This window comes from Phoenix dactylifera, chromosome 9, assembly GCF_051530095.1.
Source record: "Phoenix dactylifera cultivar Ajwa chromosome 9, Ajwa_hap1_PhDact_Kaust_v1.1, whole genome shotgun sequence".
Taxonomy (NCBI): domain Eukaryota; kingdom Viridiplantae; phylum Streptophyta; class Magnoliopsida; order Arecales; family Arecaceae; genus Phoenix; species Phoenix dactylifera.
Window position 1 is genome coordinate 7,137,978 of NC_143198.1, and position 17,501 is coordinate 7,155,478.

General features: G+C 41.0%; 1 protein-coding gene across 1 annotated transcript; it reads right to left on the reverse strand.

Annotated features, from left to right (window-relative positions):
* Positions 1–547: 547 nt before the first annotated feature.
* On the reverse strand, positions 548–6,678 carry LOC103710508 (cationic amino acid transporter 1-like). The gene is made up of 3 exons (XM_008796243.6): positions 6,397–6,678; positions 4,405–4,871; positions 548–2,167 (listed from the first exon to the last, which is right to left on the reverse strand). The coding sequence occupies exons 2-3, from the start codon at positions 4,826–4,828 to the stop codon at positions 786–788; spliced, it is 1,806 nt and encodes a 601-aa protein (XP_008794465.3). The 5' UTR covers positions 4,829–4,871; positions 6,397–6,678; the 3' UTR covers positions 548–785.
* Positions 6,679–17,501: the final 10,823 nt, after the last annotated feature.

Sequence of the window (17,501 nt, forward strand, 5' to 3'; positions counted from 1 at the left end):
TTAATCTCAGCTTACTCAAACCACCACTGAACCCATTAGAGACATCTGGCAAATCAAAAGAATCGACCAAGTGCCCAAAGTCTCACCATCGGGAGGGTAACAAACAAATCGTCAGATTGGTTGGCTAGGTGAGGTTCAATGGGGATGCTCGGTTGGACCATCACCAGCCTTTAGGTCTTCTGTGATTAAAGATTTGCTTCTACTGATTCCTATAATCTACATTAGTAGAACAATTATAGAGCATAAAATTCGTATTTGAATTGCCTTTTCATGAATTGGTGCTCATAGTTTGAAATTGATATCATACTAATGTTAAAGATGCTACGTTTTGCACCCATGACCAACCAAAATAGTCTGTCTCTTCCTGAACAAGTTGAGCATAAAGCTCTCTAATTAAGTCCTTCGGATGTAAGACTCCTTCCTAAAGAAAGATGTCACTCGAGAATACATGATACATTGGTGACACCATATAGGCAGAAGTATCTCAAGAGAATCGGAATTCTTGGAGTTGGAACACCAAGAAGCTCGCTGTCATTCTCAAAGCTGATTTTTGAAAACCATTGCTTAGCATTTGATACTTTCACACAATTCCAGCTACAAACTTGCTGCTTTTTAACATCACCCTCCAACTAAGACGTTCTCGTCTCAAACTAGAGTTTCACACTCTTGCAACTCATTTCCCTTTTTTTTTTTTCTTCTTTTCAAAAGGCCAACAAGAAAAGAAAACGTGAAAACACAATCTTATATTAGTAGCTGCTCCTGATCTTCTCCTTGCACCACTCCATTTACTTAGCATTAGTGGCTTCCTCTGCTGCCTTCTGCCCAGATCCCCCTTCCTCCAACCTTTTCATCGGCTGCGAGGCCGTCGTGGCCATCGCTGTGTCATACGACGCATGGAGACCGAAGAAGAAGTAGTATATCAGCAGGAACGCCGTCCAGATGCCAAACCTCATGAACGACTTCGAGTCGATCGATCCAAGCAAGAATATATTGATCGCGATCGACACCGATGGCAGCCATGGCACCATCGGCACCCCCCACAGCTTCGGCGCCCTCGCCTGCGGCACAGCCAGCCACAGACACGACGTCGACAGGAACCATATCGGCACCGTCACCACGTACCCGATCCATCCCTTCTTGCTCAGCGCCCAGTAGGTCGCCGTCGCGATCGACGATGCCAGTATGAGCACGATGCAAGCGACAAACTTATACCGGTTGAAGTCGGAGGTCTCGCCGCTCACGTAGTAGCGGCGGACGAGGAGAGCCACGGCGACAAGCATGAAGATGAATAGAGTGGAGATCGATAAGAGATTGGACAGGATGCCCAAGTCGGTGAAGAAGGCGACGGTGGCGGTTGCGCAGAGCATCACGACGGTGGCGTTGATCGGAGTGCCGGTCTTGCTGTGCACTTGTGCTAGCCACGGCGGAACCATGTGGGTGCGGGCGATGTGGGTCAGATACCGGGCCTGGCCGACGGCTGAGACGAGGAGGACGGTTGTCATGCCCTTGAGAGCCCCGAACGCGACGATGTACTTGGCCCAGTCCATCCCGACGGCTTCGAATGCTACCGAGAAGGCTGCATTGACGTCGATTTGCTTGTATGGCTGCATGAGGCAGAGAGTGACGGCGAGGCTGCAGTAGGCAAGCGTCGTGATGGACATGGCACCGACGAGGCCGATGGGGATGTCTTTGGAAGGGTTCTTGGTCTCCTCGGCCATGGTGGAGACCGCATCGAAGCCCACGTATGCGAAGAAGAGCACGGCGGAGGCTTTAAAGACGCCGCGGGCACCGTAAGGGGCGAAGGGGGTGTAGTTCTTGGCATCGGCCTTGGTGAGGCCGGCGACGATGATGAAGATGATGACGGCGACGTGGATGATGGAGGCGATGTAGTTGAAGCGGGATGTGCCCTTGGTGCTGAGGACGGCCACGATGCAGACGATGGTGATGATGGCAACGGCGATGGGGTCGAGGCGGTTGTAATCGGCGGCGAGGCCGGAGACATGGATGCGGAAGTCTTCGGGGTCGTGGTTAAGCAAGGTGGCGAAGTAGGAGGTCCAAGAACGGGCCACAGCAGCACCACCAATTACATACTCGAGGAGGATGTTGCCCGCCGCGATGAACGCCATGAAGTCACCGAGCTCCACCCGGAGGTAGGCAAAGGAACCACCTTCAGAGATCGAGTTGATATCATTCAAGCATATATATCACCCAAGGGAAGCAACGAAGGCAAGGAAAGATGGTAATTAGAATGGAAGCAAAGCTACAAAACGTAATTAATTATCTTCCAGACTACGATTCCAGGGTAATTTTACTACTAAACACATGGAAGATGGTAGATAATTAGCGGAAACTGGAAACACGAGAAGAATGATAAAAAATGGTTTGCTCTTTCTTCTCAAGAATTCTTACGGATAATTTTTTCATTGGTAAAAACAAAAAAAGAGAAAAAAAAGAAAAACTGTCAAACTACATGTTTGAAATAAAGTTTTTGTAAAATGCTTAATTGGATGGAAATTTGTATCCCAATAAACATGATTTCTGAACTTGCAAAGAGTATACAGGATTAAAATACTTCTGAAAAAAAAATACGAAGGTTCTCACAAGTGGCCAGTAGGACTCTTCGAATGATTTCACTCCTTAGGAAGATATTACAGATCATGTATTTCTTACATCTTCTTACACAACTTAACTGACTTAATTCTGTGAATCCAAGGTCTAGATGAATTTTTTATCCTCTAATCTTTTTTGCTGATGAAATGAATTAGCATGTGTTTCATTCTCATGAACAGTAGCATTAATAAATCACTAGGACAATTTAAACACACACACAGAACTCAATAGTTCTTTGCAACTTAATTATCTTTTGCTTTAATCACATATAGTTTCCTTTTCACTATAGACTATCCTAGCCAGCTTGACCCTGCAAGTATTTTTCCTAAATCCATTATAATTCAATATCTAAGTCAGATATAATGCAAAGGAAACGAAAAGAGCATAAGATAATTATATATCCGAACAAATTTAAATTATTTAATACTTAAATTATTCATATTTTATTTATCATTAATTATTCTAATGAGTAATATAATTTTTAGAAAAATATTAAGTCCCACCTCACACACATCCATTCTACACCTCAAATTATCTCAAGTAAATATCAGATTCAATGTATTTTGAACAAAATTTTATACAAAAGTAAGCACTGCGGCCACTCAGTTAATCGCATTGAACATGGAACTGGAACTAAAGCAATGCAATGCAAAGTGCAACAGTGGTTATCTTAAGAATATAATATTAGTATTTATTATATAATATAATTACTATAATATTCATATAATATAAGTGAGAGTATTTTTATTAAAAATAATATTTTTAGATTATCTTCATTTGGTAATTCTCCGACATACCATTTATTTTATCATCTTCCTCATTCACTTTTCTATCAAATATAATAATATAATATAAAAATTAATTTTTTCACGAAACCAAACAGATCTTTAGAAAAAAAATAGCAGCCACTGAATTCAAGTTCTATTGACCTTTATCATGCCTTTCTCTTAAAAATAAAATTGTATTGGAAAAGCACTGAACTTTGCTCGTATCCATGAGCGCACTTGTCAAACCTTGATTTTTTTCTGGTTGCACAGGGAACCATCGATGTCAGAGGTGGGTCAATCGTTCTCGTTTTTAAAAAAATGAGACGCACAAAAGAGCTGTGCATGACGGTCGGGTCAAGCAACCGGCCCTCTGAAAGGGACTCGGAAGACTTTTGGTAGCCTTGCCAAAAGAATGAAAGAAGACCTTCGATATCCTCCCCACTCCGTTGGAAGAATCTTCAGCACAAAATCCTTATAATCCACAGAACTTATACCCATTAATTTGATTTTTGATACCGAACAGCCAACCAACTAGCCATTTAATTAATACTATCCACACAAAATAATAAATAATGTAAAATATTAAAAATTAGGAGATAGAGATTTGAGATAAATAAGATTTTTTAAAGAGAAACATGGAGACAGAAGAGGAATAAGTTTGCTCGGAGAAATTAATTAAGTTGAAGAGAAAAATTTATTATGGAAGAGAAGGATTGAATTAGTTATGTATATACTTATATTGATGATTGTTATATACTTATATTATAAAAGTTTATTTGCGAATCGAATAATATTTTATTAATTGATAAATTTGATAGATCCAAAAAAAATCCAATACAATTCTATTTTTTTTTAAAAAATTAATCAAACCAATCACTGACCTAGTTGGCACAGGCTATTTTCCCTGAGTTTTTAACTATTAAGGCTAGTTGGCACCTTAATTTATCCACAGGAATCGCCAACTAAAGCCTTTATATTAACCCAAAGCTTAAGCAAACAAACAAAACAAACAAATAAAACTATTTACCTGCGACCGGGATCTCAACAGCAAACTCGGTGTAGCAGAAGACGGAGAGCATGGCGGAGATTCCGGAGACGACGTAGGAGAGGACGACGGCAGGGCCGACATCTCTATTGGCCTCCTGGCCGGTGAGCACAAAGATTCCGGCGCCGATGACGGCGCCGATGCCGAACCAGATGAGATCCCACCAGGAGAGGTTCCTCTTCATCTCATGCCCGCTCCTCGCCCGCACCTCGTGCAGCTCCGTCAAGTCATGCGATCGGGCTGTCACCCGGTCCCGGAGCCGCATCCCTGTCTCCCGGAGCGCCTGCCGGTAATTAACCCAGCTCTTGAACGACTCCTCCGGAAAGAAGTCCTCCTTGGTGCACGAGCACCCTCTTCTCTTCACCTCCCCGCCGCCGCCGCCGCCGCTGCCGCTTCCGGCTCCCATTTTCTCTCTCTAAGCAGAATATTTTCGAGGGGTCTCGCTTTCCCTGCTAGAATGGAAGAGAGAAAGAAGGGTTGTTACAAGGTGGAAGCAACCAAGAGAAGCGATGGGGAATGCTCCAGGCTTTCCTAGTTTCTGCCGTATTCTATTCTATTGGGTGTGTACGTCCCCTAACTTATGAAGGGAGGGACGTTTCGGCCATGCTTCACAGCTGGACTCTTATGTTTTAAAAATTTTTCCAAGCAAGTTGATTGACTCGCACCGAAAGCCATGCGGACATGGTTCTCTTCTTTAGGATAGCGTGTCGTTGGCTTCACGCCAAAAGGGAAGGCTAGGGAAAATTTTCAGAAAAAACAAAAAAAAAGGGACAAAATCTTTCTCACAAATCGACTGTTGGATTGCAATCTCTGCAAATGGATGAATAAAATTGTTTGGAGTGCTTTGAGAGTTGTAAAGGTTGCCATCCAATGGTTGATAGGGAGAAAGAAGATTGGTGATGCAAGATAGTGCTCGTGCACGCCATCAATCAATGAGATGCATTAATGTGGGTTTCATTCATTCTACCTCATCTCAATGATTAATGCACTCAGTGCATGATATACTTGTGATGTGTATAGCCTATTTAGCGCGCACGGAGATATATGTTAAATAAAATCCATCTCTATATTCTGCTATTATTTTTTTTCTAATCATGATTAACTCAAAGAGTGAGTTTGGCATGATAATAAACTAAAACCGAGTTGGAAAAAAACAACAAGAAAAAAAGGATGAACAGCAACTTCTCATTCTTAATTATATTTCAGAAAATGATTAATAAATATTTTATTGACTCATTAGAAATACTAAGTTTCTGTTTAAGCAGCCTTAAAAATCCTTTGCAAAGAGATCATATGCTCATCCTAGAAACATCTCATGTGCGTAGGCATCATAATTCAATAGCTAACTCCCTTTGACGGGTTTATTCAGAGTCATAACTATTCTAAGGCCTCTTTGGGATCTCCTCGGGTAGGATCGGCAGTAAAAAGGCCGCAAGGAAAGAAAATAAAATACAGCATGAAAGAGAAAATTGTCAAGGCCCTTTTTTTTTCTTTTTAACCACCCTCTTGCTCTATGAAAACTAAGCAGAGAAGTAGAAGCCTAAGCTTAGACCTTTCCAATTTCCAGAGGTATCCCAATAAAAAAAACATCAAAGAAAAGAACCACAGAAGACAAAACCATCACAACTCTACAAAGAAAACGAACACAGCTTCCTTCCCTGGCCGGCGAGTACCGCTAGATTCCAACAATATATACCCAAACAACAGCCACTGCCGATGAGACCAGTGAAGCTTGCCGAACGGAACCCAATCATCCACTTCGAGATAAACCCCATGCCCCCTAATTATTTTACATGTTTATTTTCAATCCCCAAGAACACTGGATGAGACGAAATCTATTATAATATGGAGTAAAACAATGAAAATGGGAATTAAAATATTCCAATAGATGTCGACGGAGAGTTGGAGCCAATATATATATACATATATATATAGGAAAACAAAAGAGCACCATATATATCTAGAATAAACTACCTTGTGGAATCTCCGGCACTGGAATAACGAGGACTGACCGCCGGAATAGAGAGGAGGATCGGATATTCCTCCACGGCGAGTGGAGAGAAGGGGAGGAGGGGAGACTTGCTCCGAAGATACTCTGGTATCAAAAACCCCGAGTCCGTGGTCAAATCCAACTGGAAAGCGGCCGGTTAGCACGTGTCCGTCTCGATCACCTGTTGATAGTCGTGACCTGAAGGCAGCGTTTCAGCGACGGTGTTATTCCACCGTAACAAACTCCCACAAAAGTTTTAAAGGGATAAAGGCCACTCGCCGTATCACCGCCGATGCGATATCTTGGTTGTTGACTGGGCGATAACTACAAAAATCTTATTTAACATAAATATCTTCTATGATTTGGATTTATCGATTTGTTGGGGTGGAAAATGCACGACCGAACTGATGTGGCATTTCGCGTAGCCGAACCAAGTCTATCTCGACCGTAGACTAAAAAATCTTCCAGATTGCACGCCATCCGATATAAAGCCCCATAGATCGAGAGGACATCCTTCTCATCTCGATTGGTGGTGTTCTCATCCTATATAGAAATTGAAAGGATAATCCATCCCTCCATCGAGCTATGGATTAAGATTACAATAATAACCTTCCACGGTTATGCTGAATCTTCTAACTGTTATAATGTAATTTCTGATGGTTATAGCATGACTTTAGGTTGCTAAGATACAATTCCTAGAAAATTCGAGAATATGGCAACTATAGATAAGCTATGAGGGTGTGTCCCTTGACATCAGCATTACTGCAGCTATTGCTACCGTGCCTTTTATTCTCTCTATTTTCTTCTTCTTCCTTATTTTTCACCAAAAAAAATTCTTTTTGCCTTAAGCATCAAGGATCCGATTGGAGCTAAACCGGCAAACTCTCTATTTCTTGTTTTACAGATCCATGGAGGCAACTTACTCCATCAATCTAGGGATTGATGGTAGTACTATTATTAAAATAAAAGTAGTTACAAGAATAGTTAAGATACTAATGAAAAAATAATGGATGATAATGAAAAATGATAATTGAATTTACAATATAATTTTATTTAAAAATGATAAATTGTTAAATAGTGGTCATTATTGTAATTATATGGTGTGTTGTCATTGAATCCGGTCTGAGGTCAAAGCGCAGCTCGGTCAACCTTGAAGTCGGCTGGAAGCGAGTTGAGCAGGTCGGGTGGGGTGTCAGGTGTTAGGCTCCTTCGGAGATGGCCTGAAAAAAATTCTGCTTGCCGGAGAATTTCTGCCTACCTAAGTCATAATAGATTGGTAGCAGTATAGAAGGGAGAGAGGTTCAGCAAAGTATAGTTCTCGGTGAGGAACGAATGTCACGCCTGAGGTCTCTCGGGCCACCTCTTTGTTGTTACTTGATCGGACGTGGTGTGCAATGATGGTCAGATAACGATCGATAGTACAGCTGCGGCGTGAGAGTCATCCGCATAGGCAGCGCTAGTAGGGCGCAGGCCGTGGTGCTGCCACGACTACGGATTGTCAGGGCTGTCGGTTATTGGGGCGATTAAGGACTTGATTGTTCTTCTCGGCTGATCGGCTCTCCGATCGAAGCTAAAGTGGCCTACCACGATGAGTTTGTTAGTATAATAAAATAATAGATAAAATAATGAATGTTATTTAGAATAATTATAACGCCGGTTATAATATTATAACGACAGTCGTTTTAAACCTTGATGGTTTTTGATGCGAGAAAGTCGGCGGAAGTAGCGCGAGATAAAGCTGCAGGTGCGTTTACGGCACCGTCAACGCGCCCAGTGTGAACAAGGCTTGGTTCTCCGGCCTCCTCACGGGGAATCCATGGGCGGAGATTCCGTTGGGCGGATTAATAAGCAAGCAATAAAAAGTTGTTCGGAATCTTGGTGGGCCCATATAGTGGGCGCATACGGCAAGAGTATTGCTGGACTGCTGCTATGTTCCGGCTTGGAGGCATGCATTTCGGCCGGCCGGCCATCATGGTCAAACCTCATTATATATTTTTTGGCCTCCATCATCACATAGATGGTGCTTGAGGGACTAGGAAAACTAAATATATCCAGTCTTAATAACAATCATCCATGTATTTTATGAGTTTTTTTTTCGTAATTTAGCACATTCCAAGCCATACATGACACAACACACTGCATTATAATGTACAAACCCTATCCAAATCATGATTATAGTATAATATATGGAGTATCATGAATGAAAAACTGGACGTTTTTGTTCGGTATTGAGTTATAAAAAAAGTAATGGTTCAATTTTTTGATTTTGTTCTTGTTTCTTTGCGAAGGAATATAAAGATGCGAACCATCTAATTGACTATCTAGATTCAAATACTCGAGAAAATTAGGCTTTTGTAGTTTCAAACCATGATCCTCCAATTTTTAAGATAATTGGGGTTTGGCCTTATATAGTTTCCAATTTTTCTTGAGCCACATGATTTACTGTCCGCAAAAAATTCACCTGAATCACCATGACATGCAAAAATTTGTAACTTTTGGGGTAGAATAAGACCTCTAAAAATTTTTGATAATTAATTTTACGATGTCGGCAGTGCACCCGATGTGAACCAGAGTTGTCTCTCCAGACTCTCCACCAGGAGAATCCAGCGGCGTTGATTCCATTGGGCAGAGTAATAACTAAGTAACAAAAAAGATGTTGGGATTCTTTCAGGGGGCCCACATAGTGTGAGCATGCGGAAGGAGCCGTTTCTGGGCTGTTGCTATCTTCCGGCTGGCGGCATTTCCGCCAGTCGGCCAACGTGACCAGCCTTATTAGATTTTGTGATGCTAGAGATAAAATTAGAGTTAAATATGATAAGCTACCAAAAGAGCTTAAGCCGGAAAGGCTGGAAATCAGGTTTTCTGTAGAAGATATTATATTACATGATCCTAGTATAAATTCAATCCATAGCTTTAGAGTACACTAAATTCGTGAGCTAAGATGATGTAAATTGTTTTGAAGAAGTTCAGCATGGAACTCATTTTCCTCAAGTCCTCAAAGAGGCTAGAGATCCTAGTGATGACCATTTTTAAGTCCCCTTCCAAAATAATATTGGGAGCTTTGAGTACAGTGATGGCATATACTAGCCCTTCGCAGATTGAACCTATTCTTTAGTTGCACAAGTCATTGAGTTTTACTCCCATCAAGGGTAGCTTTTTGGGGCAGCATAATATTCCTTTCAGCATGAAAGCCGATGGAAAATACTTAAAAATATCTTCAAATTCTGATCAACAATGATGATTAAAATACTAGAAAATGCATTGCTGGAAGGTAAATTAGATGATAATGATGATGATAATCTATATATCCAAGTGATGATACATCGATCACTCAAGCTCCACTAGGTAATAGTGCCATATAATTGTTTTCCGATTCCAGCCCTTTCCAATCCAAGAAGAACTAAATATGTCCAAATCTCCCAATATGAATGATCTATGCATTTTATGGGTTTCTTCATGATTTATTACATCCCAAGCCATGCATGGATAGAAGTTGTTTCTTGGGCAGAGTAACAAGTGATCACATAGTGTGAGAATGTGGGAAATGATGTTTCTGTGTCGTTGCTATCTTTCGATTGGAGGCATCCGGCCATTGTGACCAAACCTCATTGGATATTTTTAGCCTTCATCGCATAGACAGTGCTTATGGGACTAAAAATAAAAGTAGAGGTGTTGCTGATGAGCGTAGGGTGTCAATGTAGACTACCTCCGAAACCTACAAGATAATGGGCAAGGGGTGAAGGCTCACCAGATTGGCTCTGGCCGAGCCCTTCGATGCTTAAGTCAATAAAGATTTTGTGTATTGAAAATAAAGGAGAAGGAAAGAATAGAGAATAAAGAGACATAGTCTCTCCTAAGCTGAGATTGTTTTCCATTATTTTTTTGGAGAACCATTTAGACATATTTATAGCTAGAGTCGAAATCTTCTAGGATTGTAACCTAACAAAGTCGAGGTCATGTTGCAACGGATTGGTAACAACCTGGCATGTGGTGGGACCAAGTGCACCTTTGAGGTGGTGGAAGCTGAGCTGCTCCTTCTAGGCAAAGGTTTTGCTCAGCACGGATCAACAATCAAGATTACATAACTGAGTTGAAAGGATATTGACCTTATGAGTCGGATGCTTCTGCACTGTCGGACCTACCCTCCACATCCAATCGAGGAGACCGGCCAAGATGCTTGGAGGAACCTCAAACATGTGAGAATTGCAGTATGGGCTGCATATCGGACGAATCCTCACGTGTTACATTAGACCGATTATTAATTGCCATAACACTGATCCATCTACTTCCGCACACGAAGCTCTATTTTGGTTCGGATGAAGGGAGTAGTTATTATTGGATTTAGCATTATTTCAAAAAGGACATTAACCCATAGGTCGTGTCTCCTTTTTTCGACAGTTGAACTCTGTCTCTTGGTCTTTCGAGAAGATGTTCATTATTAGGAGCAAAAGGAACAAGACATGCATCCATCGATCCATTTATACAAATCAATCTGGGCTAACCACCTATAAGAAGGCAAGGGATGACCCCCTGCAAAACCAACTTGCAGAATTATTCCTAGGTGTAGAAATTTCATGACCACTTTTTCTATCTTTGTTGTAGTGTAGCATTCTGATGAATCCCTTGTGGGAGAGATGTCTCTACCAACATATTGAAGTGCTTTAGTTGGTTCTTCGACAGGCTATAGAGAAGATGGCAGAAGTGGAGACAAAGCTCAAATCTCTTCGAGTGAGGCTAGCTGCTGAGTCGGCTCTTTTAGGTGCCGATTTTCAATGAAAGATCGCTGAAGTGGAGGTTCGGCTAAGGGCCACTGAAGACAGTATTGAAGCAGCTGAGATTTGGGCCTTTAGAATCGAAAAAAACCTGTTGATGGCCAGGCAACAAATTGTTGACGCTGAGGGAAAGGCCCTCTAAGCTGTTGAGGAATTCAAATCCTCAGCCAACTACCAATGGGGGATCATTAAGTTCTTCTGCTAGGGCTTCTGGGAGTATCAGAAGGAATGGCTAGACTCCAACCAGACCTTGTATGCTTCGTTCACAATGGGAGTCATTCCAAGAGGAAGTGAGACTCCTTAGATGAAAATCCTTCATCAGGAAAAGGCAAGTAGCCCCTTGGACATATCCTTCCTTTAGCTTTAGGATGAGGTGTTAGGATTTTGACTATTTAGATTGCTTGCATCAGGTCATCCTTAGGATGCCTAGATGGCCAAGTTGGGATAGATAGTCAAAATGAAACAATAATGGACAGAATTCATCATCCAGGATAAGCCAAATGAGACAATGACATAATGCTCTTGAAGACCAGTCAAGAGAGAGAGAGAGAGATAAATTCAAGAACCACAATAAGAAAAAGCCAGGACGAGATGAACCATACGAAGAGGGGACCAGTTGAGGTAGCAATAAGTATTTTGGAAATAATGCTTCTTGCGAACAAGTTAAATCATGGGAGGAATCCCATAGTGGCTGTGACATTGAATAATACAGTATAGAGAATCCTTGGCATACATAAATTGATAAGATGAGAATTCTTGAGGTTGATAATAGTATCATGGACCAAGAGATATCATTGGAGCATAGCATAGCCCCTTGCAAGCTTTTGAGTTAGCATTTAATTGGGTTCTCCAAGCCTAGTTGAGACTAGGATTTATGTGATGCTTAGATAATTGAACTGAGCATATTTCTTTCTGTCAGAGCCTAGTTAAGATTAGGACTTATGATAGATTGGGTTCTTCTAGTTGGCGACGTTCGGTTGATAGAACCGAACGCGCTTTCTCTCATTCGAGCCTAGTTGAAATTAGGACTTATAATCAGTTGGGTTCTTCTAGTCAACAATATCCGAGTAATCAAACTGAGCATGCTTTCTCCCATCTGAGCCTAGTTGAGGCTATGACTTATGATCGGTTGCATTCTTCTGGTTGGCGACTCCCGGATGATCAAACTTAGCGTGCTTCTTTCCATCTGAGCCTAGTTGAACTAAGACTTCCAGAGGTCCTAGTCAATTCTAGGGTGTCTTCATGGGAGTACATGTAGTTCGATTCTCTGGATTTAGCTCCCTAGCTGCATAGGCTTATAGAATGGAGGTTCTAGTTAATTCTAAAATGTTTTTATAGAAGTACCTAGAGTTTGGCTCTCGAAGTTTAGCTCTCTGCCTACATGCCATGTAGGCTCACAAAATAGAGGTCCCACTTAATTTTGGGGCATCTCTATGGAGTACCTAGAGTTATGCTCTTTGGGTTTAGCTCCCTAGTTATATAGGTTCACCAGACAGAGGTCCCAGTTAAGTCTGGAGTGCCTCCATGGGAGTATCTGAAATTCAGCTCTCCAAGTTTATCTCCCTTGAGCAGCATGATAGCTTTAAGACTCGTTAGGTGATCCATCGGGTTAGTGGCACCATCGTAATGCTCAAACTTTGGCAACTTAAATCTTCTTGGTAGGGGCTTCTCTAGGATCTCCTTGTCGAAAGGTGAATTGTTGATGCTTTTATGTCATCTCCTACATCGGTCCAATACTTCCACAATACCTCGATCTGACGTTGCATCTCCTCAATCTTGCGACAGAGGCCAGCCTTCCTGTTAGAGATTTTTTCTAGCTGACATGGGAGAGAGTTTTTAAAGTTGGAGCTTGTGTCGAGGAAGAGGTGGTCATTCTTTTGGCCCCATGCTGGGCTTTAGGGCTGACAGTGGTCACCATTCTATGTTGAAACCCCCTAGTGATTCAGTTGATTGGCCAAAGGATTATTGGTTTTTTGTTGTAGATCTTGCACCACTGTTGCCAGGGCTTGTATCTGTTGGAAAAGGAGGTCGAATCATCCTGTATCAACACCTCCTGTAGGGGGTTAAAGATTTGGACCTTAAAAAACTGCATAGGGAACCATTTGGAGTAGGTCAGATAGACACATGGTTTTTGTCTTTTCTTTCCCATTGATGGCGTCAATTTGTCGTTGTCGATCCTGAGATGTCAATGTGGACTGCCTTTGGGACATGCAAGATAATGGACAAGGGTAAAGGCTTGCTGGATTGTTTTCGATCGAGCCCTTTGATGCTTAAGTTTGTAAAAGTATTGTGGATGGCAAACAAAGGAAAAAGAAATAACAAAGAGATAGAGTGATAGAGTCTTCCCTAAGCCAAGATTAATTTTTGTTATTTTTTTTGGAGAACCATTTGGACCTATTTGTAACTGGAGTCAGATGTGGGGCCATGCTACAACAGATTGCTGATGTGGGGTAACAATCTTGGGGATGTGCCATAATAATCTAGCATATGGTGGGACCAAAACCTTCTTTCAGGATCACATCTTAACAAACTTGGGGTTATGCTATAGCGGATTGTTGATGTGGGGTAACAATCTTAGGGATGTGCCATAACAATCTGGCATGTGGTGAGACCAAATGCGCCTTTGAGGCGATGGAAGCCGAGCAGCTCCTTCTGCAAGAAGGCTTTGCTCAGTAAGGGTCAGCAATCGAAGTTGTGGAATCGAGCTGGAAAGATATCGATCTCGAAGTTCGGATGCTTTTGTTCTGCTTCGCTTGCCCTCCGCACCTGAACGAGGAGATCGGACCAAGATGTCCCAAAGAAACCTCAGACGCATGGGGACTACAACATGGATTGTGCACTAGATGAATCCTTATGTGCTACATTAGATCGATTATTAATTATGACAACAAAACTAGAAAAATTAAGTTCTACAGATTTGGAACAACAATAACGGTTAAAATAGTAGAAAATTACATCACTCGAAGGTAAATTAGATGATGATGATCTATATATCCAAGTGATGATACATCACTCAAGCACAATAGTGCCATATAAATCTTTTCAAGTTCTAACACTCTCTAATTCACCAAAAAGAAGATGTTCAATCTTCCAATCACAGTGGACCATGTATTTTACAAGTTTTTTCATGATTTAATAGGTCCCAAGCCATACATGTACCAAATCATGATTATCGCATAATATATGAACTATCATGAATGAAAAACCAGACTTGCCAATTTGACATTGAATTAAAAAAAATATCTGGTTTGATTTTTCTATTTCATTCTTGTTTGGTAAGGGATATAAAAAAAGAATCATCCGAGTGAGTACCTAGATTGAAATACTTGAGAAGACACTAAAAAAAAATTTATCTTTTCCAGTGCTTTCTAAAGCCTATACTGACGCTTATAAGTGTCGGTAATTTTTCCACCGACACTTTCTAAAGCATCGCAAAAGCATTGGCTAGGTGAGGGTGAAAAAAAAATTGCTGACGCTTTTGAAAAGCATCGTTAAAAGCCCTAATCCAGAAAGCGTTGCTTATGCACGTTGAGCAGTTAGCGACGCTTGAAAGCATCGGCTTTAACTACTTATTTTTTTAGTTTGCGGCGCTTTAAAGCGTCGTTATAATTATTTTTTTAAAAAAATATTTAAAAAATTTTTTCTATTTTAAAGGTCAGAGGTCATCCTTCCAGTCTCCATTCAAACTTTTGATAACTACTAATAATCTTCCATTCTTGCTTTTTTATTGGTGATTCTAAGTTCCATAGATTTAGTCCTTTGCAACAAGAATATTAGTCCTGTTCAAACCTTCCTCCATGAACAACAGCAAGCATTTGGTGATTCCGTCTCAATACCTCATTTGGGTCATCAGTGCTTCTGCTTCCTATATAAATGATATAAGCCTGAGAAGTATAAAAAGTGGTTTATTGCCAAATAAATGTCATATCCCAAAAAGAAGAAAGAAAAATTTAAAAGCTATCATCAAAAGAAACCTACCTGAGATGCAAAGCAGAAGCTCAACTCTGCCAGTAACATGAAGAGGAACAGAAAGTATTTGGTACCCCATGGAGCCATGAGAGAGAGAGAGAGAGAGAGAGAGAGGAAAAAGCTTGGGATGGATTGATGGGTTTGCTTGTGGAACCCAGCCCACCAACCACTATGAGAAGAAAAACTATCATAGATTTGCTAGCTGATCGATCATCAAAAAGAACCCCCCGACCTGAGAGAGAGAGGGAGAGAGATTAGAATGAACGATGCCAGTAAGTTCCACTGAACAACAAAAAATGATTCTTAAAATATAATCAACAGGAAAATCCCCAAAATTCACAAAGAAGAGCCTAACAATCTTAAAACAGTGAAATGAGCAACAAAACTCTAATCCATCAGCAAATCGCCACTATAGCATGCCAAAACGTTTAAAATCAAAGACGAATAACCTAAATCTCATCCACAATAACAGATCTGAGTAGAAAAAAAATGAAGAGCAGATCTCGAATGAGAAGGGAGCTCAGAGAGATCAATACCTGAGCCCCTGCGGCAAATAGAGGCCGAGCAGAGGAAAAGAAACGAAGAGCAGATCTCGCACAAGAATGGAGCTCGGAGAGATCAATACCTGAGCCCACATGGAAAATAGAGGCCAAGCAGAGAAAAAAAAATCTAGAGCAGATCTCGAATGAGAAGGGAGATCGAAGAGATCAATACCTAAACCCACGTAGCAAATAGAGGCCAAGCAGAGGTTGCGATCGTCGTTCCCAAGATTGATGCTATGGATCGATTGAAAAAAAAAGGGAGGCGCACGAGAGAGAGAGAAGCGACGGAGAGAGAAGGGAGGTTAGAGATTCATAAGGAGGGGGCGCGGCTAGAGGGGGGTTGGGGATTGGGAGGGGAAGAATGGCCTCCGACGACGCTTTTCTAAAGCGTCGTTCGTGGCAGGGGGGTTGAATGCCTTCGGCGCTTTAGAAAGCGTCATCGTTGGGGAATCAGCCTCCGACAACGCTTTCTAAAGCGTCGTATTTATTTTGATTTCTGATGACGCCTTTTAGCATCGTCTAAGTCAGGCTCTCACCATTACTTTAGAGAAAGCATCGGTATCTTCCGACGCTATTTACACACGTGCATAAATTTTGGGGCACCAGCCAAATTGCCGATGCTTCTCCCTAGCATCGGCAGTTGGGTATCGGGGATAACTATTTTTCCTGTAGTTAGATAATGATTCGGTATTTTCAAACCATGAATCTCCTCCATCTGCAGGAGGATGCGAGAATTGGGCTCTTGCTCATTCATGATGAAAGAATACTTATCATGTTATGAGTGAAATTTTTTGACAAATTACGTACAGCTTAGTGGTTGTATCTTGTCTCATTATAAGTTTCGAATATATCAAGGTGCTTCTCTAGGCATTTGATATGGATAATTGTTTTTCCATTTATATGACATGATCGAATATTGTCCTTCTATAGTTTTCAATATTTCTTGAGCCATATGTTTAACCGTCAAAAAAAAATCACCTCAATCACCATCCATATGGGGCGACAAAACCATTAGCACAATCTCTATTAGACATGACAAGGAAACATTTGTAACTTTGGGGGTAGAATAAGATCTCTATATATTTTTGATAATTGATTTTTTCACTAGTTCAAAATATCATGGAAAAATTTATTGGTCCATCTGACTAGGTTGGAGCTTAGTTGCATAAACATGGCTGATCAATAATGTCCCTCCATCGGCTCAAATTCTAAAAAAAAAAAATACGCCTAGTTTAGTTGAACTAAACATTAGACCTACACCCAAGTGGACGAACTTTTTATAACATTTCTCATTATTTGCATGCCAAACCATCCAAATCTAAGCAAATCCATTTGCACCGTTAGTTTCATCCACGTAGTATTTCGACCTTCCATCTCATTGATTAGTTCATCATTCGAGTGTATAATCATCTAGAATCCAAATTTCTGAATATATTTTTAATAAGGAAAGAGAAGGAAGAACATTCACTACTAGACAAACTCTTATACTATCTCATGTGCACATGCTTTGGATATAAAAGAAATAATTGGACTTGTCAAACCAAGCGACTTTTCGTCTAAAATAAAAGTTTGTGTGAACACTTGAAAGCAAATCAAGTCCACCAAATCTTGCTGTCAAACGAGCACCCATTGCATGCTCAAAGAAGTCTTTTTCTACTACCTTTTTTTCTGTAGCAGTTGTAAGGAAGCTTCAAAGTTCTACATTGAAAAGTTTACAGAATTTGGGCATAAGAAACGAATTTGATGTGTCAAAATCTTTTTCCATATCATGCTACTACGGTTTCAGATGGAAAGAGGGCTATGAAC

Bases quoted from the DNA above. Each gene is read 5' to 3' on its own strand.
- LOC103710508 (XM_008796243.6), bottom strand. From the start codon at position 4,828: ATGGGAGCCGGAAGCGGCAGCGGCGGCGGCGGCGGCGGGGAGGTGAAG. The intron at 2,168-4,404 runs GTAAATAGTTTT...CGATCTCTGAAG, and splicing joins TGTTGAGATCCCGGTCGCAG to GTGGTTCCTTTGCCTACCTC.